This window comes from Berkeleyomyces rouxiae, assembly GCF_048999995.1.
Source record: "Berkeleyomyces rouxiae strain 22BRR77 chromosome Unknown BrBRR77_ptg000004l, whole genome shotgun sequence".
Classification (NCBI taxonomy): Eukaryota; Fungi; Ascomycota; class Sordariomycetes; order Microascales; family Ceratocystidaceae; genus Berkeleyomyces; species Berkeleyomyces rouxiae.
The window spans coordinates 2,374,889-2,401,346 of record NW_027396494.1 but is presented as its reverse complement, the minus strand read 5'-3'; the positions used below and the strand labels follow the sequence as shown (position 1 = coordinate 2,401,346).

Sequence of the window (26,458 nt, the reverse complement as noted above, 5' to 3'; positions counted from 1 at the left end):
TTCCACCGCTGGCCGGCGCTTACATCCACGTTTTCCTCACTTTAGAGGCCTGGCATTCTATCTCTTCTTCTAGTCTGTTTCTACTTGTTTCTTTTGGTGTTTATGGTTCAACAGTTTTCATGATATCATGTCCGCCTTTCATCAAGGCCGTCAACCTGGGCGTTTTGCTTTTTCTTAGTCTAGCAGATTTGAAGTCAATTTGAATGTATATTTAGCATTACTATGGCACTTGGAAGCAATATAGGGACTGCAGATATGTGCGTGTGTTGTCCAAACAATCTTGACTTGTCGGACTTGACTGTCTCCAATATACAAGATCCTCCAGTCTCTTCCAGAAACTCCAAATTCCTCAGCCTCATGAGCACTGGGCTAGACTTTGTATCAATCTCATAGCGACTCGAAAGAAGCCAAGTAGCTTTTGGTTTTTGGTTGACTGCTAAGTTGGCTTGATCTCGACTATTCTTCGTGTCAAAACTTGCATGAAGAACTAGTTGTGAAAACCTGAGCACCTGGATGCTTTCTAAAGTTCTAACTAACTACTCTCTCAGTGAAACTTGATATTTCTATCCAGTAGAGGAAATCTCCCCCAAAGAACTTGAAGAGTTTGGTTACACACGCAGTTAGCATCAGGGTCATCATGAACCTCACGAACATGTACAGAGCCAGTTTTGGCCATCCGAGAAGGTGTTACAGACGAGATTCTATCTCAAAGAAGCATACCTTTTTATAAAAGACGATGTTGATACGGGAAAGGCTGTATGGGCAAGTAATCTTCATCTAACTTTGACAACATGCTGAGAAAAGATGAAATCCGGAACGTACAACACGTTATAAACATGACAATGCTATTAACTAGTAAAAACAGATGTGGGTTGACAACAAGCCACTCTAATCATCATCTTCATCATCGTCATCCTCCGACGAGCTTTCCACCTCGTCCTCCGAATCTTCCAAGCCCTCGGGACGCGGTGTCATGATAAACGCCTCCAAGCACGTGATTCGGTTCTGCGTCTCATACGTGCCAAGCAACTTGCCCACCTGCGGCGCCACTGCCTCTTCCACCGCCTTCTTATCCGCTGAACTTTTACCCGCCGTTTTCTTATCCGTCTTGACGCGCTTCGCGCCCGCCTCCGACGCGGGAGGCATCTGCAGCTCTGTCGACTCCACGCGCCACACACGCACGCGCCCGTCGCTGCTACCAGCCACAATGACAAAGGCGCCGTCGGCGCTGCGCAGCACCTTGAAGTCCTTGATGCGCGTAGCGACGCCGGTAGCGCGGCCGCCGACCTGCGCGACCAGCTTGGCGACAGGTAGTGTGGAGTCGTCATCGTCATCGTCATCGCTCTCTTCGTCCTCGTCACCGTCGTCGGATGCGGGCTTGGTCAGGTCGCTCTGGCGCGTCGAGTAGAACAGCACGCGGCCGTCCTCGGTCGACACAGCCAGCAGCGTGTCGCCATCCTCGTCGGCCGGCAGACTCTCGTCCAGGCGCACGTAGGCAATCTGGTGGACCTTTGTGCGCACGTCGCCGAGCACAGTGCACCTGGCCGTGCTATCCATGCCGAACACGACGACGTCGCGGTCAAACGCAACGGCAAACTCGTCGCCATCGTCGGCGGTCGAGCCCCAGCGCACGCGGCGGCCCTCGCCCGACGAATGCTTGCCCTCGCCAGCTTGCACGAGTACGTCGCGGCCAAAGTTGAGCACGCCGGCCTTTTTGCCCGTCACCAGGTTCCACAGGCGCATGGCCTTTTCGCCGCGGCTGACAGAGATCATGACCTTGAGTGACGGGTGCACGGCAAAGTCGTTGACGCCGGCCGGCTGGCCGCCAAACACTGCCGTGTCGCCCGTTGGCCGGCCGTGCGCCTTGGGGATCGGCACCTTGATGGTCGACAGCAGCTGCCAGTCGCGCACGCGCGTGACGCCAATGACCGAGTCCTCGCCGGCGCTGAGCAGCTTGCCACGCGTGGGAAAGACGAGCGCGTTGACGCTGCTGCTGTGGTGCATGAGCGCACCAACCTCGCGGTTGTTCTTATTCTCGCGAATGGGCCGCGGCGCCAGCGCCGCCAGCAGCTTGTCGTCGGCCGACGCCGCCGTCGGCTCGGTCTTGGGCTCGTGTGCGCTCAGGTTGTAGACGTTGATGCGCTCGTCCGTGCTGCCCGAGGCTAGAAACACCTTTTGCCCCTGGCCCGGCACCGGCAGCGACGGCGGCGAGAGCGCCACACTGCGGATGGCAGAGTTGTGTGCGTTGAATAGAAAAGTGTCGGCAAAGGCGGTCGAGGTCGGCGCGATGCGAGCTGTCAGGCCGTGGAGCACACGGTCATATGAGCCGGTGATGATCTGGATGGTGAACGGCGCTGCGGTGCTGGTCGGCTTGGGCGCTTCGGGGGCGGAGGGCTTTGTTGTGGTGGGAGTTGACGTAGTGGTGGATTTCTTTGCGGCCGCAACGCCGGAGGACACGACTTCTGATCTCTTTCTTTTCGCCATTTTATATGTGTATGTGAGGAGAGTAGTTTCAAAGGTTCACTGAAGAGGGTAGATCGGAAGGGCAAACTCGGGCTCGTTTCATTAATAAAATTCAAAATTCTACGAAGAAAGAGTTGGCTGCGATTCTGCTTCAAAATACTCGAGAAAAAAAAAATGTTTGTTCTGCCGTACGCCAAACTTCTTTATCGATAAGAGATAATCTAGTAGCCCCACTTTCGATTGTTGTTAAAAGCGTACGGAGGAAACCTCATTGTCATAACAATAAAATGTGGATTTTATCTACATGTCACTGATCCGGTTCACAATGCTTCATATTGAACAAATCTGCGCTTGAAAAAGCCACCCAACAACACAAATGGCTACTCGCATGGTGTGCTGGACATACAAAGAAGAAAGAGAAAAAAAAACAGAAAGTGCTGCGAAACTACAGGTAGCCATCGCCAAGGGCAGGGAACTTGGTCGTCAGGAACATCACAATAGTTCACCCAAAATAGAACAATACAGAGAGAACCAGAAGAAAAAGAGAGCAGAGAGTCCTGGCCGTTTCATCGAGTGGAGGAAGCCAGCGTATTGATAAATATTACCACGACACCAACAGCTCCCACAATCCTGTGATGGAAACAAGATACTGCTGGCCCGCTACTTCTTGTCGAGATCCATGTCGACCATCTCAATTGCGCCCAGACTAGGAAACCGTTTAGAAAAGTCATTGAGATAGCTCGAGTCCCCTGCTGCAGACCCGGTGGTAGGGGCCGATCCCGCCGCCATGACGGGCTGCGCAGGAGCGAGTCCCTTGGTAGGGGATGCCGAGCGACCAGTGGATATCCCATTCAAGTGCCCAGGCTTCCGAGGCGCGACAGGTTTAGGTGGCAGCGGGGGACGGCCGGTACTTCCCCCTGTTGCGAGATCGTGTTTGACGCGCAGCTGGGTTTCGGATGCCATGGTACGCACGGGCTTGCGCGTGATTTCAGGGGGTGGAGGACGGTCAACTACCGGGCGCGGCGGCGGCGGTGGGGCGGCTGCTTCCTCGGGCTCGGTGTATCTCCCATATCCTTGGGCTGTACGCTGTACGGGCGCACTCCGCTGCTCTTCGCTAAGCAGGCTTTGAACTCTGTTTTGGATGCTAATCGCGCGCGAGACGCCGCCAATGCTTTTAGGAAGGGTAGATTCAGAAGCAGGTGACAGGGGACTACCGCTTTGCCGCTCAGTAAGCCGGCGCCGGTACTCGGCCTGCGCAGCCTCGACACGTCTTTCTTCCTCGGCCAGCTGTAGCCGCTCAAACTCGCGGCGCATCTCCGGCGTCATGTCTTGGTCATTTTCGGAATTGTGGCCGTCATCCGAGCGGCCGTCAGTAGCTTCAGATCCGGCTATGGGTGTCAATACTGTGTCGCGGATATCTTTCTTGGGTGAAGGCGAACGAGGAGACGGCTGCTTTTTAGACGAGGAGCTGTGATGGCTCTCGAATCGCTTGAAGGCGTCACCAAATTTTCCAGCGAGTATGTTTTTAGTGCCCGACAGTGAAAGACTAGTGCGCTTGCTAGACTTGGACTTCTTAGAGTCGGATTCCATTGCGTTGCGCAAGTATTCAAGGTCTTCTCCGCTAATATCCTGAGAGATACGGGACTTGTCAAGAGAACGCCGGGAGCTCTTGTCAAGAGAGCGGCGGCTCCCTTTATCCATTGAGGCTCTTTCTCTCTCCTTTTCACGTAGAAATTCCATGTTGGATTCAAGGTGCGTGCTCACCGGTCTTGGGCGTGCGCTAGTAGACCTAGACGGCGGGGAGGTATCAAGCAGATCGGCTGACAAGGTCTGGGGAGGAGGTCGCGACACTTCGAGAGACGGCCGGGACGAGGAAGGCACACGGTTGTGGCTTGACGATCTCATACCGGCAGACTTGGCAACACTGACAGTGTGAAGTTCGTCCGTCGAGTACCGGGAAACGCTACCGGATGGTGGAGGCAGGTTATCGGACGCAGTGGCATAACGGTGAATAATTGGCCGTGAGGAAGCAGCCAACTCGCCAGTTGTCATGGTCCCCACTGACACCATTGTAGACATGACCTGCGGCGACGAAGAGTAGGCAGAGGACCCGTGGGAGGAAATAGCTTCAAGTTCAGGATTCCTTGCAATGATGGCATAGGCCTTGTTGGTCTCCCCGCTAACAGGAGGCGGTGATCTTATACCCGTAGGTGTGGGCACATCTGACTTTTGGCGGGGTGTCTCGGCAGCCGCTGGAGCGCTTGAGCCACCGCGTGGGTGGGAAAAGGCTTCGTCGGCAAGCTTCTCGGTAACACGCTTGTCCAAAGTTGCAGGCAAAGAAGGAGAATCAAAGTCGAACTTGCTGCCTTGGTCATGGAGTAACGAGAACTGGTCAAGGGTCGGGAAGCGAGCAGATAGCTCGTCAGCAGGGTCGATATTGGCAGGAGGCGAGAGTACTACGGCGGGTTTGGCGGAAAGCTTGGCAGGAGCCGAAACTGAAGACGGGGCAGCGGGAGTTGTCGAGGTCTTGCTGGCATCCAGAGCCGCGAAGGGGTCGCCGTTGATGACGCGCATAGGTGAGGGACTAGGGCGGTTGACGGAGTGTGGGGCTGTTATTGGAGCCATTGAAGCGGCGGGAGTGGTGGAGGTTGGACGGCCGCGTCTCATGGGAACGATTTCGGGGAGGGCCTGCTGTACCGGAGCATGGTGGGAGATGGAGACACCGACAGCAGGCTTTTGGTCTGAGGTTGCGGCACCGGTCTTGTTTTCAAGATGCTTGTCAGGGATTGAAGAACTAGAGTATATGTCATGAATGGGAACGTCGCGGCCTTGCATACGGCAGGCCTCCTTCAGGACTTGGTATATGTTGGGTCGGCTCGAGGGCGCTTCGCGGAGCATGGCAGCTAAAGGCAGAGTAAGGGTTAGCCGAGTGGAAGCCAACAGGTGGAAGCCAGCAACGTGCATAGACAGAAGCCAAGGCCGGACATGTGCCTACCGATAAGGTTGCGCAGGCGATCGGAGAACTGCGGGTAGGCGGGGAAGCGCAGGCTAGCATTGAGGATAGCAAGCTGGCCCTGGTCTTCAAAGGGGGTCGTGTAGTAGCACAGCTTGTAGAGCAGCACGCCAAGGGCCCAGATGTCGGACTTTTCGTCAATGGGCTGCATGCGATACACGTCGACCATTTCCGGGCTGCGGTACTGCAGCGTGGTGTGGCGCTGGATGTCGTCGTCGATCTGGCGGCATTCGGCAACGGTGGTCGGAGCGGAGCGGGGCGGAGCGGCGGAGCCAAAGTCGCAGACCTTGAAGCGCTTCGACCCGTCGGAGCGGTTGGTGATGAGGACGTTTTCGACCTTGAGATCGCGGTGCAGCAGAGCCGGTTTCAGATAGTGCATGCACGCCACGCCCTCGGCCACGTCGCCAAAGATCTTGAGGATTTCGGGCTCGGTCAGGCGATGCTGCAGGCGGGTGTTCATAAAGTCAATAAGACCGCCACCGTTGCAGAACTCCATCAGCAGGAACACCTCGTAGCCGCCGCCCTTCATTTCCGAGGCGTGCGAGTCAATATACGTGACGATGGGCTTATGGCCCTTGAGGCGCTTCATGGTCTCGACCTCGGTGCGCATGCCGCGCAGTGTCTCCTTGTCCGGGACGGCCACCCTCTTGAGAACGGCCATGTCGGTCCCATCCACCGGCACCGGCATCTTGACGAGGTACACATGGGCAAAGCCGCCCTCGGAGAGGTATTTCTGGATCACCACCCGGTGGTTGCCGACCTGGATCTTGGTTCCGGGCGAAAAGGTGCCGGGCGGTTGTGAGGCCGTTATGGGCAGATGCATCTGCACGTGATGTGAGGCGGAAGCCATTGCGGGCGGCAAATGGCGGTCGCGGGGTTCGGAGCGGAGGCGGCTGACAAGAAAAAGACGGAGGTCGGGCGGGCGCGGTGTGGCCGGGGAGGGAGAGGCGGCAAATGAATCAATAAAATGGATAAAGAACGTTGCAGGACACGAGCCTCGGAGCACAAGGCTGGCTGGCGATGAGGACAGCAGGGCAGGAAGACAAGGGAAGCAGGCACAAGACGGCAGGTGGCGGAGGAGGAAAAGAAAACTGCCAACGCAAGACAAGACGGCGGAAAAAAAAGGAACCACGACGCAGAGGCCAAAAGACGAGCAAATGCTGCCAGCAAATGGCAAGTACACAGCGCGCTAAAAGCCGGCGAACAGCGGGTTTTGCGCAAGACCAAGACTCGGCGCAGACGGAGCAGCGAAACCAGCAAAAGCAGCGAAGCCAAAAGCGTGAATTCTCGGTAGGTGTGGGTGGGTATGGCCTCGGTGAGGACGACTAGCTCACAGCCAAATGAAGCAATAGCCGCAGCTCGGGATAGTAGAATACGAGCAGGCGGCCAGGGCTTCGCAGGCAACGGCACAATACAAAAAGTCACAAGAAAAAGACATATAAATCACAGAGAAAAATCTCGCCCAAAAAAAGGAGAAGAGAAAACCACCTATACACTTGGCTCTGCCTCCCCGTCACTGCTCGCTTTGCTTCTGGTGATGTCAAACCTCATACGCATCAGGTTGGTCCAAGCTGCCACCAGATCCACAGAACCACAAGGCCTTGCCTCCCTCCCTCTATTCCCCATCCTCCATCCTCTACCCCCTGGCCCAACCCCACTGAACTGTTCCTTTAGGCTGCCAAAAACTCAACACCGCCTGCACGATTGCTGCAAAGCGGGAAATGCCTCTGGCAGAACGACGCTAAAAGTGTGGCGCCCCCCGGTAGATGAATCCTGGCGGGGCGGGCCACGCCTGTACCCAGACCAGGTGCCACCAGGTGCCAAGCGGCTGTCACGCCGACACATGCCTCAACGTCCGCGTTCGACGGCGCTCCGGACTGGAATGCATAACAAGGACAATGATTCCCGCCGGGAATGACAAGAACCACAAAACACGCATCAGGAGGCGCAGGCCTGGAATGGAAACGTAAACACAGAAGCTATGGCGGGCCTCCATCTCCCAGCTTGCTAAATACGCTCCTTTGCAATATTACATTTCACATCAGATGCGACCCCGATGCCAAGCTGGTTCCACGGCGCCACCCTCCAGCTCTGCTGATTGCCCACCACTGTGATCAAGTTTTCAGCGGCCAAGAGCAAAGCCAAGTGTGATACCACGTCGTCAATCATCGACCTTTTGGCCGAGACACCCCCCCCCCCAGCTGCTGACACTCACGTCCAGCTACCCGTCTGGTGCTGTGGCACTCTGCCCGCTGACCACCGGGGCAACTCCTTGTGCCAAGTGTCACCATGGCCCATGTCCGTTTCACACCCTCCAATAGGCGGAATGGAGTCCGGCGTACTTTGCGGTCGCTGTCCATCCATGCCATCCGCAATCTCGCGGAATATCCATCCACCCAAGGGGCGTATCACAGAACGAGGAGGACCTGGTGTATGTCTTAGTCTTTGTCTTTGCATGTCTATGCTTCCACCCATCCAAACCGGCAAGGCCCTCTGCTCTCTCCTGTCTGCGCTTGTTTGGGTACAAGTAGCCGGAGACATATGGTCTTCCTGCTGATCAGGGCTATTGCTATCTCGCTGGTGACTCGGTTACGCGGTACTTGTGCAGCCGAGGGCTCTTCTCGCCTCTGTAACTTCTTGTTTTATTTGTTTACCCTGCCCCTCCCTCGTTCTCTTAATAATTCCCCTTTCGCCGCCTTTTCTCGGTACATGGTCTTGCTCTGTTGTCTCCATCCTCTCTACTCTAAAGACTCTGCTGGCCCATTAACCCCTCTCATCATGTACTGCTCGTTTTCTCTTGCCGTTCTGGCTGGTGCCGTCTCTGCCGCTCCATCCTTTATCAATGGCTCGGCTCTCGTTGATCCCATCCCCTCAGCTTCTCCTTCTACCATGACCGGCACTGTGGTCCCAGTTCCTCTTCCTGCTACTCTCTCACCTTCACTATCTAGAACTCCCGCACAGTCTTCTGTCACGTCGGTCCCAGCGTCCACTTGGACCCAGCCGCCCCGCGTCAATGACTATCCATTCACCCGTGAGCACCCTCCAGTCAACAACACCGTCACTGGCCCCTGCAAGGACGTGACATGCCACACTGGCTTCGAGTGCCATGTCTACGGTAACGAGGCAAAGTGTGTTATTACTGGAGGCTCGCAGTGCGGTCGTGTCTGGTGCCCAGGTAACATGAGCTGCTGCAACTCATCATGCAGCATGTGTGTGCCTCTATATGCTGCTTGCACTCAGCAATTTTGCGAACAGGTTAGCAGCTTGGTCCCATAGCGCTTCCTTTGCCATATAACTAACACCAGATGGTAGATCTAAAGTAGGAACTGTTGGCGAAAGCACCACCTAGTATCTCTGCTTTGCATGTGCTGACCGCATCTGCCATTTGCGTCATGATGGCTTGTTCCACGCCACAGTTGATGCTGCTCTATTCTGATGACTTCTCTGTATCCCATATTACCTCCGCTACTACTAAATAATATCAATGAACGACAATGTCCCTTATGACCATCAAGCCTTCTCTTCAACTACTGCCCTGCTTCGCAGTAAAGATGTTGTTCTTCCTGCTATGAATTTACAGATGTGCCGTGAAAGCAGATGTTGCTGTATGTTTCCCTTTCTCGCAGAGAATCTTGACACCATATCCACCAGCACCGGCGCTCTGCATGGTTGCATAGGCTCCTTTTGCAGGCTGAATCTTGCCAAAAAGCCCCGCCGCAATGCTTTCTATAAGGTTCATCAGCATTTGAATAAAATGACAACTCAAATGGACATCTCCAAGGTTGCCGCCTACTCTTAATCAGCCCTTTGCTCCCAAACCCAAGAACAGCAAGAGCCTTGATGACCTCTTCGGGTAGTTGAGGCTTCATTGTGTGTTGTGCCAGTCGATTAGTTATAGGACTGAATATAGTATCGAGCAGTATGTTGTGCAAGTAGTCGTCTTTTAAACGGCAATGGATAATGGCAACAGAAAAACGTCGTCGAATTTCTACCAAAGAACCCATTTCAAGGGCACTAAACTTTGATGTATGTGCGCAGATTTATACGGCTACAGCTCACGGTTGCACCACGCCTCCATTCAAGATGTCGTTGATTTTGACACATTAGTCTTGGCTGACTCATGTCCTTCGCGCTGCTTGCCATGTGTCATTTTACCGGCAAACATCAAAGATGCCTTGTCATTCACTCCAGTTGTGACGTGCCACATGTCTCTCATGATCCAATTAATAATAAAAATGAAGCCATTGATTATCTAAAAGTCATATTGATCCGCAGTAGAGCCCCAGAGCGAGTTTGCCCAACACAGTTATCTTTAGGTATTCGCTTGTTAAAGCCAGGCAGTGGTAGCAGCTGTAGCTCCAGCACTCTGAAGCATAGAAAAGATACTTCCAGCCGCAACAGTTGGAGTTTGAATGGCAGCTGCAATGGATCCTGAAGTACATGCACATTTATATGTGTCAGCTATTCAGTTTTGTCATATCGTTTTCATCATTGCCACTTACCAGCTTTGACACCAGCGGCTGTGAAGCCCGCTACGGTTAGAAGGGGACCTGGGATCATAGCCACGGGAATAGCCACTATGCCAGCATCAATACCGAGACCCGTTGTGATACCAATCATCGTGTATGTAAGACTAGAGTTGGTAATTCAAGATCGTGAATTATCGATTGTCGGTAAGAAAAGAGGTGAGTTTCGTAACTGTTGTTGTAGAAGAAAAGGAAAAGGGTTTCTCAAATGCACAAGAGCTGATCTGTCGGTATTTATATTTTAGTTGGTCTTGTGGCAGAAAGTTCTAGAGTTCTCACTCCAACATGACTTTGGCAGAGCAACCGCCATAGTTGCCTTCATTTCTGAATCTTATACTTCTACCTCAAATGAAACCAGCAGATTTCACGAATTCCACAGTAACACATATATCCCGCATTATTCATATCTAGAAAGTTACTTTTGCACATCGCTCATGCACAAATCACCAGTCGTAATATGAACAAACACAGGAGCGCCACTGTATCGCATAACGGCTATGGTCTAGTCGTGAGACCTAGTTGGGATTACGCCAATATTCCCATGCATTACATTAGTATGTAAGCTATTGGCAGGTGAACTACAACCCTAGCTATGATTCAGCCTTTTTATCAATGATATAAGCTGATACTGAGATCCGGCCAGGTCTCAGTGACTACTGACGGCCTACCGTATGCTGTTGATCCAGCAATTTACAGTGTACTGTGGATGTTATTTGGAAGAATGAAAGTGATATCGACAAGGCTAAAGACTTGGTTGCTAGTGAAAAGGAATATATCCACTGCAAAAGGGAAAGTTGAAGCATTCAACAATATTCATACTCTACATCCAAGGCAAAAAGTCCTATTAGGTTTCAGACATATAACTCTGGTCAGAGGATCTGATACATATCTTGCATGGCTAAATCGTAATTGGAAAACACCTGCAGCAACACGCCCCTCATGTCGTACGTCTGTCTACAATAATGTTCTTAAATATTGGCGATTTTTTGATGCTTATAATCATTCAAAAAGCCCAAACAAGACCTTGCCAAAATACATGCATGTCTATGTGATGCTAGCCATATTGTAACATATGCGTGGAGTCTATGAATTCTTGGCAGCTCAACTACATGCACAACATACGCTAAAGTCACACAGACACACACAGGTTACACGATCTATAGGTGTCACGTGACATTAGACCCTGATCCCTGACCCCGATCCTTCGCATGGCGCCATTGTGCATTGATCAGCAGAACCCGCAGTTGATGATGTCGGCGGGCTTTTTAAGAGCGCACTTGCTCCACGCCCAGGTATTTCTTCAATTTTGATTTCTCCAACTAAGAGGGGTTGAAGATTGATTCAGTCTCTATTTCGTGTGTGTCCTTGTCTAGGTCATTCTCCCGAGTTCACGGCAGTCAGCGGTTAGTTAGCAAGATTCTTGTCTTCCTCCCCTCACTCTCCGTCGACATTACTAATCGTAAAAGGCCCAGAAGAACAAGATATAATGGGCCTTCCCGAGTCTTATCCCCCGGCCTTGACCACCTCTGAGGAGGAGCACATCCTGACTGTCGTCAAGGACTGGACAATCGCCAATGGTTTGTGCATCCGCCCGCCTCCGGCTGTATTTCCGTTGGCCAATGACCCGCATGCTATCCTTGGATGCCATGTGGCAGTGACATTGTTCCCCAGCCGCTTTCCGCGCGAATGCTTTGAGCAGGGGCAGGCCGTGCAAAAGGCATATGGCGAGCTGTATATCAAGATTGGTCGCGACGAAGAATTCCTTGGCGACATTGTAAGACAGTAAGTCAGTGGTCTAAGGAAGTAAAAATCGTTACATCTTTCTAACGGTTTAGGGTCGAGGGTGACGAATTCACGGTTAACCTGTGGAAGATTCATGAGCGTGTGAAAGCGGAGGGATATGTCCAGGTATGAGCCGCTATCATGTAACCCATGTCGGACCACGTCACTTTCTAACACTATTACAGCCTCTTTCTCTCGGTCTGTTCCGTTCCGATTACATGGTGCATGAAAATGTTACCAATGGCAAGACTACGCTGCAGGCGAAGCAGGTAGAGTTCAACACGATATCGGTTTCTTTCGGTGGCCTATCTTCCAAGACTTCTCAGCTTCATAGGTAAGTAATAGTGTCTGTGTTGCATATCCCACCCGCATCCTTTACTAACCAATTCGATAGATACTTGGCCACCACCGAGTTCCCGCTTCTGGAAAACTCTCTTCCCTTGGGCACTGTTGACACCCCACTGAGCGAAAGTGCTCAGGAGCTTGCCGCTGGTCTTCGTGCCGCGTATGACGTCTACAACAGCACCGAGGGCCCTGGAGCGCTTCCCCGCTGCGTTTTGTTTATCGTGCAAGACGGCGAACGCAACGTTTTCGACCAGCGCCACCTCGAATACTTTCTCACGCAACCCAACTCTCCCACTCAGGAGTCTGTACCTACCTTCCGTCTGCCCATTTCCAAGATTCGCCAGCACACAACTGTAGAAGACTCCGCCAAGCGCCGCCTCATTTACGCCGTTCCGCAGAACCCCTCGGTGAAGTATGAGGTTGCTGTGGTCTACTTCCGCTCAGCCTACGACCCGTCCGACTACCCAGTATCTGAGGTGTGGGAGGGTCGCCATCACCTGGAGCGCTCCAACGCCATCAAATGCCCAACTGTGCTGACGCAACTAGCTGGCTGCAAAAAAGTACAGCAGGTGCTTGCGACACCCCGAGCCGATAGCACAGACGGCTCGTCAACCCTTCTCGGCAAGTTTGCCAATGAAGACGCTGCCGAGACGGCCCTTTTGCGCGAGACCTTCACCAACATCTACCCCATGGACTCGTCAGCGGCAGGTCTGGCGGCACGAAAGATGGCACTAGATGCAGAACTGTGCCAGTCATTTGTGCTCAAGCCGCAGCGCGAGGGTGGCGGCAACAACATCTACCGGTCTGCCATCCCAGCGTACCTGCAAAGCATCCCCGAGAAAACCTGGGGAGCGTACATTCTCATGGAGCTGATTACGCCCCCGCCTGTGAACAACTTTATTCTCCGCAACGGTGTAGTCGAAAAAGGCGGTGTTATTTGCGAGCTAGGCGTGTACAGCACGGCTATCTGGAACCAGGACTCGGGCGAGGTGCTGCGCAACCAGCAAGCCGGTTATCTCCTGAGAACAAAGGGCAACAAGAGCGAAGAGGGCGGTGTAGCTGCGGGCTATGGCTGTATGGACAGTGTAGCTCTAGTCTAGAATTGGTTTAGGCGCGGTTTAGAGCAACAATAGCAATAGAACTCATAGACGTTTGCAGTAAAAGCATATCAACACAAAATAGAACCCAATGCAAGCAGAATGCTCCAGAATGAGCCAAAACAGGTGGGCAAATAAATTGGTAAAATACAAGGACATCAAACATGAAACTTTCTACTGCTAACTACCAGCATGGAAGAAGATGTTTTAGCGTTGTTCAACGGGGGTCGCAGAAACAAGGGACAAGAAAACAACTAGCTTTGCCAGCTCATTAATTTTCATTTTGTAGTAATAATACAGTTTTTGTACACGCTTACTGCTGGTGCTCGTCAGCACCTTCAGCCTTGGGGCGCTTCAGGATCTCAATGTTGCCTATTCGGTGGTTAGCGTGACGATAATATGGGCGTACTGAAGGGTAAGGGTATCATACGCTGGATGATGCTCAAGCTGGAGATGGACTTGTTGGCAGCCTCATCGTGGTAGCTAGACATTGAGGCGTCGCCCTCGACATAGACCATGGAGCTGCAAGAAAACAGGATATCAGCAGTCGCTCATATAAATAGAGCAAAGAACGGAGCACACTCACCCCTTAGGGAGACCCAGCATGAAGTCCTTCTTCTTGGAGCCGGCCTCGTCCGACTTGACGAAGTAGGTGATGCGGAAGAAGCTGGCAGGGCGATCGCGGCCGTTGCTGCAGGCCACGGAGTAGCGCACAAGCTCGAGGTCGGGCTTGCTGGTGGGGATGGCCTCGGGAGTGCCAGCCAGGTGGCCGAGAATGGTCATGCGAGCCACGTTCATCGGGGACGAAGTGCTAAAGGCACGGGTGGCGGAGGCCGACGAGACGGCAGCGCGGCGGGCGAGGAAGGACGACATGGCAACGGAAGCGGGGTAGTCTGCTGTGCGGGGGTAGAAAAACACGTGGGGGAGATTGGCAGCGGTGACAGAGGTGGACGTCGTTGGGCGGAAAAGAAGAACACAAAAAAAAAGCAAGTATAGAAAATAGTACGCGATAGAGGTACGTACCGTCGCAAGCAATACAAGGCTACCAATGACCGAATCAACAAACAAAGCAGAGTTTTTGAAGTGGGGAAAGTATGATTTGATGTCGCACAGGCACAAAACTAGGAGGTTAGTTTACTTAAGGCGAAAACAGCCGAAGGGCTGGACCCAATGCACAAAGCGCTTCACGGCATGCAACCCGTGTTTTTTCGTTTGTGTGTTTACTCTTGTGCTGGAATTCACTGGTGGTAAACGGCCCGCTTCTAGCGATAAGCTCTTCAAGGGCGCGGTCTTTTGCATTCCGGAACTGAGTCACATGACTCTCCGCTAACCCAGACATTTCTGTTGTATGTGTTCTAACCCTACTGTAGCTCACACTTTGTCCAACATGCCACTGCTTTCTTATATGCGGCGTCCTAGTCATGGTAGGTCTCACACAATCTTGTCACAAGGGCCACAGCCACGTGGGCTCAGTGTTAAGCCTCAGTTCTGCCATCTTCAGGTCCATCTCGCTCTCGCCACCAATAAGAGTGCAAGTAAGGATGAGCATGAGTGTACAGACATGCTTGCCACGCTGAACTCAACCACGCCATCATAACCTGGCCAAGATCAAGGGTCTAGAAGACTGCATGCCACGCTCCCCTGTGGACCCCCCATATAAAATGGCTTCATCTAAGCAGGAGAGTTCCAACGATGGCCTGCACTTCCATTTTTTGATCCTTTCTCCTGGCTAGTGTGGGGTAGCATTAGCTATTCCAGCATACAAATACAAATGTCCAACCAACAACTATGGACCCTCCATATCAACAATTGGTTTCTGAAAAAAGACCCATGGAGAAATATCACAAGTGGCAGCTTCAAGTAACTAGTTAACTATAGCTCAAGAACAAGCTTTCATCTCCACTGAATAATAGGTGTTGAGGAATGCCGGTCCATAAAGCCATCCCATCCTGAAAACCCCTGTGGCCAGACCTAGTTCATCCGGGCTCATTTTATGTCCATGTTGAGTAAATAAACAACACCGGCAATCAGATAGCAGTGGCCAGCCAAGCAGTCAAAGACTACGAAGTGGTAGCACTCGCGATATTGTTCGTGAAGATTTTATGCAGCAGTGACTAGTTAGCTGTGCCAGCTTGTTACACTTGTGTAGTTATCGGCGGCAATGAGATGACTGTTGTCTCGGGCCAATTTCTTGTGTGATTATCCCATCAAAATGCGAATAATCTTTTCATTCAGATAAGTAGCTCTCGTCAACAATCAGCAACATTGGCCCTGTTGGGTGTTTCGTACTATCTGCCCGCAAAGTTCAGTCCGCGCGGGCAGTGTCATCAATCACATCTACCTATACCTCCGCCCCAGACCCAGAAGCCCATATTATGATAAAGCCCATGACAATGCATATTCTCAAGAGTTCCAAGCAATACCACGGGCCGTCCAGAACTCTTGACACCCACAAGCCATGTTTGATTCATGACAGTGCTACTTTGAGACATTTCCTTCTACATATGTGTGTAGCCTGGTACCTACGGGATGATTCCGTTGGCTGTGTTCATCTGGACTATCTATCAAGCAGCGCCTATTCAACTAAGTATTCTAGCAGCAGAGAGTGCGGGTCCGGCCATGGTATCAAAGTGTCGTTGTTCCGAGCCCTTTGTCGCAACCGCTGCCCCTCCCCAGCCATTGCCAGTCCCAAGACATAAGCGTGCTGTCCAGCGCATCAAAACATGAATAAAAAGCAAGTATCCCAAGCTCCTACCTGGGACTGACGGCGACGGCCTTTTTTGTTAGGTGACGGGATAGTGGTGGCCGGCAGTCTAGGCAGGGGAGACCCCTACACCGAGCCCTGACATTACAGCCCAGAGAGAGCAAGGAAATCAGCCATGCAGCTTGAGAATTTGTCTGCTGCGCTAAGCATACATGCGCATATGCATCATACATGTCTTCCTTCAACATTCTGTACTCTGAGTAGAAATGCGGAGCTTGTTGTCCAGGCTATGTTGTCTTGTCTGCCATTTCGGCACCAGGGACCCATGCTCCCCCATGCTCCCGCGTGTAAGCTAGCCAATGGGCGGCTTCACAAAAGCGGAGGCCCAGTGTCTCGATTTATTTGACCCTTGTCCTAGTAGCCCGATTTGGGTTTCAATAGAGCTCCACAAAAGACCTCTATTGATACCCACATTAGATCGATCTGGCAACAACGACCACCGTGAGAGAAGAGGAAGGAGCTGTGAACAGAGAATACAGGAGCAAAAAACGCTGATCTAGGAAAGGGACTGTCAGTCCATGCCCATGGCATCTAGCCTTCTTTTTTCTCACATTTGCTGAAAACAGGACAAACAGAACATGGATAGCTCGCACGCCCAGAAATCCAGGCTTTCAGCTCCGTCCTGGCCTGCATTAGGCGGGAATAGCTCAACCACGCCAGGAGAGGGCGGGAAATAGCAGGTGCTCAGAGGAGAAAAAAGCAAAGGAAGAAGGAGCAAACGCAGGCGGTCCACAATGCTGGCAAGAGCTGTCCCGGAACTGCACAAAAAGCATCAACCTGGCACTTGCCGTGAATTGCGCTTCTCATCGCATATCAGAGGGTGGCGTGGCTTCCTGACTAGATAGCGCCCAGCCCACAGAGAGAAACTGCTGTTCTGATTCGTGAAGACCCCGATTCTGGCAGTGAAATCTTCAAGTCCAATTTCTACCAGGGAAAAAAAAAACATCCCCTCCCGCATCCATCATCCCGGCAGACAAACATCTCGCAGCCAAACACGAGCATCAAGACCAAACGCCCCCGTTGTCCACGCCTCTCCCCCAACCAACAGAGACCAATAACTAAATTCCGGCAGAAACAAAGAAACAGCGCTGTCCAGGGCTTGTTTTTATATTACAGACCCGTGTCTCATGCTGTCTTGCCTTTGACTATCAGGCCATCCACCACCTCTGGCCAGTGCCCGACCTCCATCCCACCTCATCTGGGCTCTGGCTTATTTCTGATCGGTATCAGGTCTTTGCTGTCACTGCAATCTGGCCGGGATACTGGCCCCACTCCTTCTTCAAAACTACGTCTTGGCAATGTACCACGGCCAGCCTCTTCAAGACGCAACGTCAACGCTTTTGTTCTGCCGCAAGCCATTGGCTCATCCTCTCGTCTCCTCTTTCACCATCTGCAAGGATTTGATCTTCCCGCCGGCACAGGTATCCGCCTTTAAGCTTCCGCCCCTGCTCCTATCACCGCAGCCGCCGCAGACTTCAGTCCTGAAGAAGCCTGGCACTAGAGGATCTGGCTGTTAGTCTGATCTAGCATCGTTCTTGTTTGCATTTGACTGAGGATAACTCTTTAAGATCCGCCAACTGACCTGCAGACCACTCACAAAGATGCCGAGCCTTTCAATTCTTAATATATCCTACACTTGTTCTCGGCCTCTTAGTCGCCCCGGGCTTTCCCAAGCCTGCTATCTTCATGAAATGCCTGAGATACCTGCAGTCTAGCTTTGTCGCTCCTTGTCCACACATTCAAGGCATGACAGTATCTTTGGGCAATGGCTGAAGATTGAAGTGTGTCGAGATACTCATCGCATCTCAGATATCAGAATTACACCGGCCTCTGTCATCGCCCCTTTCTCTTGGTTTTACTCTGCCAGTCTCCTACTCTGTTACGATATCAGACGGGCAACCTGTAACGACAAGTACTTATCACATCAGCTCTCAATCGCATTAGTGCTCTGTCAAGTTTCCAAAACCGAGACCATTATCAAAAGTTGAAAGCACATGTAAAAGACGGAAAAGTCTACCTAGTCGTCTATGATCCTTTGACACTTTCCTTGTCGTCGGGTATTTATATGTATACCGTCCATATCGCTATTGTGCTTAAAGTGCTGGACCCCTCTCAATCACAGCCAGCTTCTGTATCACTCCGAGATCTCGCTCTGGTGCGATCTTCTGGATGTTGATTCTATATCAGTCTCTCTTTTGCTGTTCCAAATTTACCATCTTTCTCGTCATTCTGTCTCCCCATCAACTCTCTTCCTCTTCTTTGTGCGAGACCACCCTCCTATTTCTTTCTGTCCTTACTCTTTGTTCCGCCGGAGAGCCATAGACTGATCTGTGGCTTCTCTAATTCTCAAGGTTCAACTAGTGTCCTTTTCTTCGCCCGATACACTCATCGACAATTCACTAGTTCCCTTCTTGCTTCCCCCCTCCTTCGTTCTTAAGCTATCTTGCCTCTTATACACACATCATGGCACCCCCAACAGTCATCGATCTTTCATACTTCAGTCTTGGTCCCAATGACACCCTAATACCCAAGCTCCCGCCAGCAGATGCCTATCCACCTGGGCATTTGGCAAACCTCATCTGCCGGATCATATTTGGCCTGTTCTCGTTCTTCGCCTGCCTTGTACCGCTTAGAATGCTGTACCGGAATGGCGAACTTGCTGGAGCAGTCTTCGTTTCCGCAGTTCTCTTTACCATCGTATTATTCCTCATTGATGCTATTACATGGTCCAGTTTGGATACCTCAGGCTGGTGGAATGGTGTTGGATACTGTGATGTGCATATATTTATCCTCATGGCCACCCAAACTATTGTGGTTACCTCAGTCTTTGCGATTATGCGCAATCTTGCTGAGAACGTCAACATGATGCGAACTGGCCCACTGACCAGAAAAGAGAAGAAGCGCAAAAACCTCATTCAAGCTCTCATCATATTCCCGGTTCCTATCATTCAAATGGCCTGGATGTTTCCTATGTCATCGCAGCGTTATGGTATTGTTCCTCTCGCCGGCTGTGTCAGTCGCACTTACGCCTCGTGGCCCATCCTCTTTTTCATCGTCCCACAAGTTTTCTTCCCTTGCTTAACGGCCGTGTATGCCAGTAAGTTATGGATTCCATTCCCATCTGATACGTCTGTTTGCCTTGCTAACCAAGTTGACGCTTTGTAGCTCTCATCTACCTCCGCTTCAGGGAACTTCGTAAAAGCACCGGCAATGTCCTTTCGGTATCTAGTAACCCTCTCGTCCGTTCGAGAAGCAATCGTGCCCGCAGGAGACTCTATTTTATGAGTCTGTCCATTATCCTGCCATATCTTCCCATTGATATGTACCTGGCTGCACAGAATATAAAGACTTTTACACCTTTTTTTCCCTTCGACTACGACAAAATCCACGGCGGAGTGCCAGGTATCCCATGGAACTCGGTCCTTTATTTCGTTGGTGAATGGACAACTTTCATCTTGGTTAACAATAACTGGTTGTTTCCTTTGTGTGCTGTACCAATCTTTCTCTTTTTTGGCATGACTATTGATGCAATCAACAACTACCGCCGAATCCTTGTGCGGTGTGGCATGTCAAGATTCTGGCCCTGGTTGACGGAAGAGTATAGCCCTGATCGAGTACAGCAACCTAGCTGGGTTGGGTCTGTGTTTGACTCTCAGTAAGTTCAGCATTCTCTTTCTTTCATAATCTTGCCAATTACTAACCAGTTACCCTAGTCCTAGCCAAGAGCGTCACCCAAGCCAGGTTGACCAAGCCCTTATCCTCAGAACCAATGGGCTCATCAACCAGAACGTTAACGATGAAAAGCTACCAGATCTTCGGCATGCTCGCCATTTATCTGATGCTTCCAACATATCCGAGCTTAACGAGTCTAGCTCCGGATACATGTCTAGTCGCCTGTTGCTGTCTCAATCTGATAGCCATTCCCCTCTGTCCTTCCCACCTCCCACTGTTCATCGGTCTACTAGAGATGTCTGGGACGGTAACACAACAACCCTCCATGGAGCACCCTCTAAGGCTGGCCCTGCTACTCCAAACCTTGAGCAGGGATCTTCAGAGAGTCAACGCCTTCACGGTGTTGCTAGTTCCAGAAACGGAGCAGATGTCAAGGTGGAGACAGAGATTGTGCGGTCATCGGAAGTGGTGAAGAAGAAGTGATATTTGGAGGGGGTTTGAGTTTCCTGGGTTTGAGCCTTGCTTGGGATGCGTTTATTCTTGTGTTTTAATATCGATGTGTGCCGCTGGAAGGAGCACGTATATATCCTGATTGTTTTTTTTGTATATCCACATCGCTCCAGACATATCTCGAGCGTCTCTTATTTATTAGACAATACTTATTCAATCTTTACCCATAACTAGTTGATCTGGTTACTATTTTTCCTCAGGGCGATTGTTTCATTTGTACGACACAATAACTGCAGAGAGCATAAAAGGTGAGAATATTTAGACTAGATATCAAACATTATGATACACAAAAATGAGACCAGAGAAAAACGGACGGAATAGATACAAAAAGACAAAATAGAACGCCAAATCGCGCCATCCCGCGTAGAAAACGGGAGTAAGGGAGCTGGTATCAAAAGCGAATGGGGGGGTTCAAACAAGGAGACAAGGGAAAAAGCAAAGCAAAAAAAACGTGTGTGGCGGCATGAAAAAGAAAGAGGATATGCAAATAAGAGGATCCAAGTGAAGGAAGAAATAGAGGGCACGCAGGGAATATGAAACAATGAAAAAAAAAAGAGAGAGATTCAGTTCGTAGCTCAACGTCGTCAACCAAAAAAAGAATTTGCGCCCAGTCCGTCCAAGCCATTTTTTGCGTGATTATGGAAAATGGGAGGGGGTATATAAAACAGAAAAAAGAAAGAAAAGAAAAAAGAAACAAGAAACAGGGGTTCAATGGTTATGGCGTAGATGGAAGGAATAGAAGAGAGGTGGATCGGGGAGGTGTGAGGAGCCTCATGGCGCGCGCGTCGTTGCGGCGGCTTGCGGTGTATACGGCGCGCTGCGGGAGGCAGCGGAGCCGGGCGTGGTTGGTGAATTTTGCGCCGGGGCGATTTCCGGGTCTGGAATCTGGATGTCGAGGCTCATGTAGCCCGAGAGACGCAGGGGGATAATTTTGGGGGCGGCAGCGCGGCCGTCGGCGCCCATGGAGCGCGCAATTTCGCGGTTCCAGTTGTCGAGCCAGGCCTCGATGCTGCGCAGCTGCTGCTTGGCGTGGGTCAGGCCGAGGTCCTCCCAGACCCAGCCGGTGACGAGGCCGAGGAGGCCGTCAACAATGTTGCGCATGCTGTAGGGGTTGAAGGTGGCGTGTAGGTTCTTGTTTATGTGCTCAACGACACGGCGGAACTCGAGCTCCGACATGCCGGCCGGGTCGAGGATCTCGGGGTACAGGTCGGCAAAGGCGGGGGTGACGTCGCCGGAGACGAGGAAGTCGCGACGCACGCGGATGATGCGCGTGGTTGCGTATTCGGGCGAGTTGACGGGGACGTAGGGGTTGCGATGAGGGTAGCACGGGTGCTGAGGACCCCATTCCTCGCCGTCGACTCCGTCGAGGTCCTCGCCCATCATGGACGAGTCGGACGATGAGAGCCCGGAACCAATGCTGCCAAGCGACATGCGGAAGTCTGGTGGTGCCAGGGAATCAGGCCCGCGCTCAAGGTCGCGCGAGAAGCGGGCGGCTGCGGTGGCGGCAGGCTCGGGCTGCTGAGGCATGATGACGGTTGCCATTGTGTGAGTGATGGATATGGATGGTAGAGTGGCGTTGTGACGCAACTGTGACGCAGGAGGTGTCACAGTCGGTGGCAGGGGTTGTTGAAGGTGAGTATCGTGAGAAATTTGCGAGATCCCAGATGGCCGACGGGTTGATAAATCTTGATGAGACGACGGAGAAGCAGGCAGGGCTGGCGAATTCGGTCCAGATTCAGGACTCGGCCGCGGGCTCGCAGATGCGATCGAGCTACGCCCTGCTTCGTACGACAGCCGAACAGAGCTTGGGAGTGAAACACGACGGCCTGTGTCAACGTCGAGACTCAGAGAAGCGTGAGGACCTGAGGTCGGGTTTTTCAGGCGCCTCTGCTCCGGAAGTGACAAAAGCGGAGATTCAAGCGGAGCTGAGCTATCGGGAGCCACAGGATCGTGATTTCGGTCAAGATCTGGATGTGAGAGCGGTACTGAGGGTGGAGGTGGCGTAGATGTGCGGTGTTTACGTGGAGACGGCGGACCTCGTGGAGAAGAGCAAGGAGAAAGAGGTGAGCCGGAGTTACCGGACAGACGAGGCGTTGAGTTGGTGGGATTCCAGAGACGTGCAGCCAAGGGGCGAGGGCGGCCTCTGATGCGATTATCGGGAGCACCTAGCGATAGAGCGGGAAATTTGTGAGATGCAGATTTTGGCGAAGGCTCGACAGCACGGCGAGCCTGGTGAGAGGCAGGGAACGCGGTTGGTTCAGGGGCAGTCGATATATGACTGTGGTGGGTGGAAGCCGATAGAGCGTGGTTCCCGGAGCCGGGAGTGTGTGGGTTTGAGGCGGACGTTAAGGAGGTCGGTGCGGGATGGGCGGAAGCGTGAAATGCGTGAGAATCCGTGGGCGAGACTTAGAAAGGGCGGCTGCTGAAGCAATGACAGCAGGCGCCGAAACACGGGTTGAGGGGAGACGAAGACAGGAGTGGGCTAGCGGTGACAGTGATAGTAGCCCGTGGTGGTGAGGCTGTAGGCAAAGACACGGCTGCAACACAAAGTAAACAAGAAACAAACGCAACAAGGACGCAGGAGCACCGGCAAAAACGATGGCGACAACAGCAGCAGCAACGCAAAAAAAGAACAGCGCAGGATGGGCCAACAACGAAAACCGAGATGAGCAGAGCGCCAAAAACAAGGATGCAGACGAGGACCGGGCCAGGGATTTTAGTGGAGATGGGGGCCGTGCAAAGTGTGTGCAGGGCGCGTGTGGCGGTTGTGGCGTCAGTGGCTGTCGGCGTGGCAGCTTCTGTGGCGGCACACTGCTGCTGCTGCTAGTTGTCGTCGTCGTTTTTGTGGGTGCTGCGTCTGGGAGGAAAGAGGTCGGCGTTGCTGTTGTCATTAGGGCAACACTGGCCAACATCGCGAAACAAAGAAAAGAAGAACCGAGGCGGATGACCAAGACACAGAACCAATGCGTGTCTCTATTTTTGCGCTCTCGGCGGCGTTTTTTTTCTCGCGCAACAGGCGGAACACACTCGCTCTTTAATACTCGCGGATGGCCCAGGCGACGCGAAGAGATTCCCGCTGGACAGGCGAGCTGAAACGAAAACACAGAAAAGAAGATGAGACGAGACTAGACAAGAATAGCAACAGGCAATCATCATGCGAACTGGCCGTCTAATATATTGTCACACCTAAGCCCCGAGGTGTGATGGCAAGATTAGCTCTCGAGAACCGGCGCTTTGTTGTTGTTGTTGTTATGATTGCCAAACTATTGCCTGCATGGTTGGCGCTGACTGGTGATTGATGGCGTCACTCCCAAGACGCACCATGACAGACAAGCACCTGGGCCTCACGTAATGCAAAATCCCGCTGGATCAAGCCCCAAGCCCGAGCGTAAGGCTGCATAAACTCGCAATCTGCCAGGCAGCCAGCTGGCCGGTGGGCAGCCGCCAAGTCGAGGCCTCATCTGAACGTCTTCTGCCGGCTTCTGGTGCCATTTAGCGGCATCGTCTGTTTTCTACCGGCTTCTTCTGTTTATGTTTCGATGGCTGATGTGCCGCTGCCATTGTCTCTGCCTGACCTCTTTTTCACACTTGCATTTGCAATACTACATCTAGGACCTATATCCAACCTTCAAGTCTTACCCAGTCCCCCCCCCGTACCCTGCACCAAAGCTCTCAGCGTCTCTGTTTTTCTCTTGCCGCACTTTTCACGCCAGGGTCACAAGCCCCATCAGCCGGCTAATTAAACTACGTGGAAGTCGATTAGCATGGCACAGACTATACGGCCAGTTGAGGTCCCCTGACCATGTGACGATGAACACTAGGACTAGAAGAAATCCCACGAGAAAAGGTCTCGGCACAACCACGAGCACAAAATCATATCCTTGTGTGCTACCATGTAGCACCAGAATATGCCAGCGCAAGTCTGCATTATTTGCGCTTGTCTGGCTATTCTCTCTTCTTTCCCTTGACACCACCATTCATCCCGAAAATCATACCCAAAACACCCGGCCGTCTCCTCAACAAATACCCAACTGCTATAGGCAAGTCCCATGAACCACTGTTGAAAAAAAAAACGAAACCCTTGAAAGACGAGTACCTCTCACGAGTACAAATGGTCCCTGTCGGTTCAAAGAGTGCAAAGGGTTGGCCAAGACTTGAGTCCATCTCCAGCCGTAGCCGGGGCTGAGGTATAAGCGGCCAAAGTACCAGTCAATATACCACTCCATAAAGGGCGTGATCATACATACACTCTTTATGAGCCACGTTCGTCACGCTTCCCCAATCTGCTTGCCACAACGGCCAAAAAAAACACACCAAAACAAACAAGAAAATGGCGCTCTTCCTCGGTGAACAGCACAATCTACTGTGTACTGTTTCCGCTCATCGAAGTCTCATTGCTCCACATGACCTATACCCAGTAATCGGCAGTTCAATGAAATCGCTCACGGCATAATTTAACTCTCGCTTTTTGCAACTATCGCCCAAATGAGACTTGAATTTGGTCATATGATGTGAGTAAGGCCTTAAAGTTTATTGTCGTGCTGAAAAGAGAGAATGGCAGCATTATCGATATTGTGCTGCTGACTTCGTGAGACCCTGAACAAAGGCTCAAAAGGGGGAAAGGCCAACCTCAAAGGCAACCCCCGTGAGGGTTCTAAGAGGGAAAGGTACCTACTCACCTAGAACTCAAGGGAGCAAGTTATCCGTCGTCAAGCTTCGGTGTTCTACCGGACTTTATTCGCCCCTGCACCCGCTACATTGGATAAGATTTTAGCGCTTTGTGCAAATGTTGTTCTATGGCCCTGTCTTGACCATCTATGATGATATTTATTGACTAGGAGAAGTGAGTGCACCTACAGCAATATTCGTTCTAGTAAGTTGGCTTTTCCCTAGTTATACTAACGCCGTGACAATAAGGTATCTACGAAGGTACTACACCTCAAAGATTGTATACTCTTACAAATAGCTATACGCCGTAGTACTCGTAACACCTACACCTGTTATGCTTGTACACCTGTGCCGGCTTCTCATCCAAGACCCCAGGCCAACAAACAAGGTGACGAAAAATTGCGATTGACAGCCCCGCCTTGAAATTGCGTCTTTTACGGCCTGACACCCTGAAGCCACACAAGAGCAATAGATTTACAAAGTATTCAGGCCAGCTCCTGAAGCCCCAGTTCGAAGGTGCTACACCGAGGGGACGAATCAGTGGCATCTACACTCCTCAGGGAACCCAGCGAGCCGCAGCAAGGGAGAACAAGAGTCAACTTGTCCAACTTACACAGAAAATGAGACAGAACTTGGACCTGCTAGTTCAGATTTCCTCTTGACACATTGGTGACGTACAGCAAACATGAACAGCCAGAATGCTAGGGGATGTCTTGGTTCTAGGAGCCATGGCAAACTAGATCAAGTTATTGGGGGTTCAAGGAGAAGAACCTAGCACAGCTCTAACCCTATCGCTGGGCAGACGACAAATGCACTATGCATCCAACCAACTTGTGCAAGCTGAAATCCTCCTCCTCAGCATCGCAGGATCACATTGTCATCTATTGATCCCTGCAGACCGGGTTACTTTGTGGTTACGGCTCAAAAACCTTAAAGTAGAGCTAGGATGCGCTATATTGGCGAGAACAGTCTTAATTTCCAGCAGCTGTGAGCAAGAGTCGACAGAGGCCTAGCCTGAATCTGGTCTCTTGTGGCTCCAGTGTGCCGATTATTGATCTCCATGGGCCGCTGTCTCTGGAGGGTAACACCACGGCTGTATTGCACCACTAGTGAGTGGTAGTTATTGTCACTCGACGCCTTAAGCTGCTCAATTGTCTCTGGTCCAGAGCCATGGGAAGTACTGATACACTAGGACCGAGACTCTGGCTGCAGGCTGCTTCTGTTTGCACTGCTAGTTAGTTGTCGTTATTTCTGCCGTTGTCCCCTTTGTCTTCGGTTCGCTGCCCTTTGGCCAATACAACCTCCATCTTGCCTACCTTGTCCATTTCCTCCTCGCGTCTTGACACTTCTTTAAGCTTTCTAGACCCCCCTGAACCTGTCCGAGGCCTGGGCCTCTTTGGCCACGTCCTACCTGCAGAAGCAAGCACACAATGTCAGGTTGCACTTGTACAAATATCACGAGTCCGGCTTCCACTTTCACTGCCTGCTTGATCTGAGCCATTGTTCCGGACTACTTGCAAGCATTTGTGCATGTGCGGATCTTCTTACCGTCAAGGCTGAGCTTTCTCCTCTCTGAGTGTGTTACTGGCACAAGGGTTCATGCGGCAGCGTAGATCAA

General features: G+C 51.8%; 9 protein-coding genes across 9 annotated transcripts; 3 read left to right on the top strand and 6 right to left on the bottom strand.

Annotated features, from left to right (window-relative positions):
- Positions 1–888: 888 nt before the first annotated feature.
- On the bottom strand, positions 889–2,484 carry BROUX77_004902 (uncharacterized protein; the record flags this gene model as incomplete). Its single annotated transcript, XM_073749716.1, has 1 exon — positions 889–2,484. The coding sequence occupies one exon, from the start codon at positions 2,482–2,484 to the stop codon at positions 889–891; it is 1,596 nt and encodes a 531-aa protein (XP_073605359.1).
- Positions 2,485–3,123: 639 nt separating this feature from the next.
- BROUX77_004901 (uncharacterized protein) lies at positions 3,124–6,326 on the bottom strand (the record flags this gene model as incomplete). Its single annotated transcript, XM_073749715.1, has 2 exons — positions 3,124–5,366; positions 5,459–6,326. 2 exons carry the CDS (start codon positions 6,324–6,326, stop codon positions 3,124–3,126), a joined length of 3,111 nt encoding a protein of 1,036 aa, XP_073605358.1.
- A 1,928-nt stretch (positions 6,327–8,254) lies between these two features.
- On the top strand, positions 8,255–8,752 carry BROUX77_004900 (uncharacterized protein; the record flags this gene model as incomplete). Its single annotated transcript, XM_073749714.1, has 1 exon — positions 8,255–8,752. The coding sequence occupies one exon, from the start codon at positions 8,255–8,257 to the stop codon at positions 8,750–8,752; it is 498 nt and encodes a 165-aa protein (XP_073605357.1).
- A 298-nt stretch (positions 8,753–9,050) lies between these two features.
- On the bottom strand, positions 9,051–9,345 carry BROUX77_004899 (uncharacterized protein; the record flags this gene model as incomplete). The annotated part of the gene is made up of 2 exons (XM_073749713.1): positions 9,051–9,202; positions 9,270–9,345. The coding sequence occupies 2 exons, from the start codon at positions 9,343–9,345 to the stop codon at positions 9,051–9,053; spliced, it is 228 nt and encodes a 75-aa protein (XP_073605356.1).
- A 458-nt stretch (positions 9,346–9,803) lies between these two features.
- BROUX77_004898 (uncharacterized protein) lies at positions 9,804–10,096 on the bottom strand (the record flags this gene model as incomplete). Its single annotated transcript, XM_073749712.1, has 2 exons — positions 9,804–9,907; positions 9,979–10,096. 2 exons carry the CDS (start codon positions 10,094–10,096, stop codon positions 9,804–9,806), a joined length of 222 nt encoding a protein of 73 aa, XP_073605355.1.
- A 1,392-nt stretch (positions 10,097–11,488) lies between these two features.
- On the top strand, positions 11,489–13,229 carry BROUX77_004897 (uncharacterized protein; the record flags this gene model as incomplete). The annotated part of the gene is made up of 4 exons (XM_073749709.1): positions 11,489–11,784; positions 11,838–11,910; positions 11,970–12,118; positions 12,179–13,229. The coding sequence occupies 4 exons, from the start codon at positions 11,489–11,491 to the stop codon at positions 13,227–13,229; spliced, it is 1,569 nt and encodes a 522-aa protein (XP_073605354.1).
- A 310-nt stretch (positions 13,230–13,539) lies between these two features.
- Positions 13,540–14,099, bottom strand: BROUX77_004896 (uncharacterized protein; the record flags this gene model as incomplete). Its single annotated transcript, XM_073749708.1, has 3 exons — positions 13,540–13,598; positions 13,657–13,748; positions 13,813–14,099. The coding sequence occupies 3 exons, from the start codon at positions 14,097–14,099 to the stop codon at positions 13,540–13,542; spliced, it is 438 nt and encodes a 145-aa protein (XP_073605353.1).
- A 4,354-nt stretch (positions 14,100–18,453) lies between these two features.
- BROUX77_004895 (uncharacterized protein) lies at positions 18,454–20,145 on the top strand (the record flags this gene model as incomplete). The annotated part of the gene is made up of 3 exons (XM_073749707.1): positions 18,454–19,087; positions 19,156–19,645; positions 19,704–20,145. 3 exons carry the CDS (start codon positions 18,454–18,456, stop codon positions 20,143–20,145), a joined length of 1,566 nt encoding a protein of 521 aa, XP_073605352.1.
- A 798-nt stretch (positions 20,146–20,943) lies between these two features.
- On the bottom strand, positions 20,944–21,714 carry BROUX77_004894 (uncharacterized protein; the record flags this gene model as incomplete). The annotated part of the gene is made up of 1 exon (XM_073749706.1): positions 20,944–21,714. The coding sequence occupies one exon, from the start codon at positions 21,712–21,714 to the stop codon at positions 20,944–20,946; it is 771 nt and encodes a 256-aa protein (XP_073605351.1).
- Positions 21,715–26,458: the final 4,744 nt, after the last annotated feature.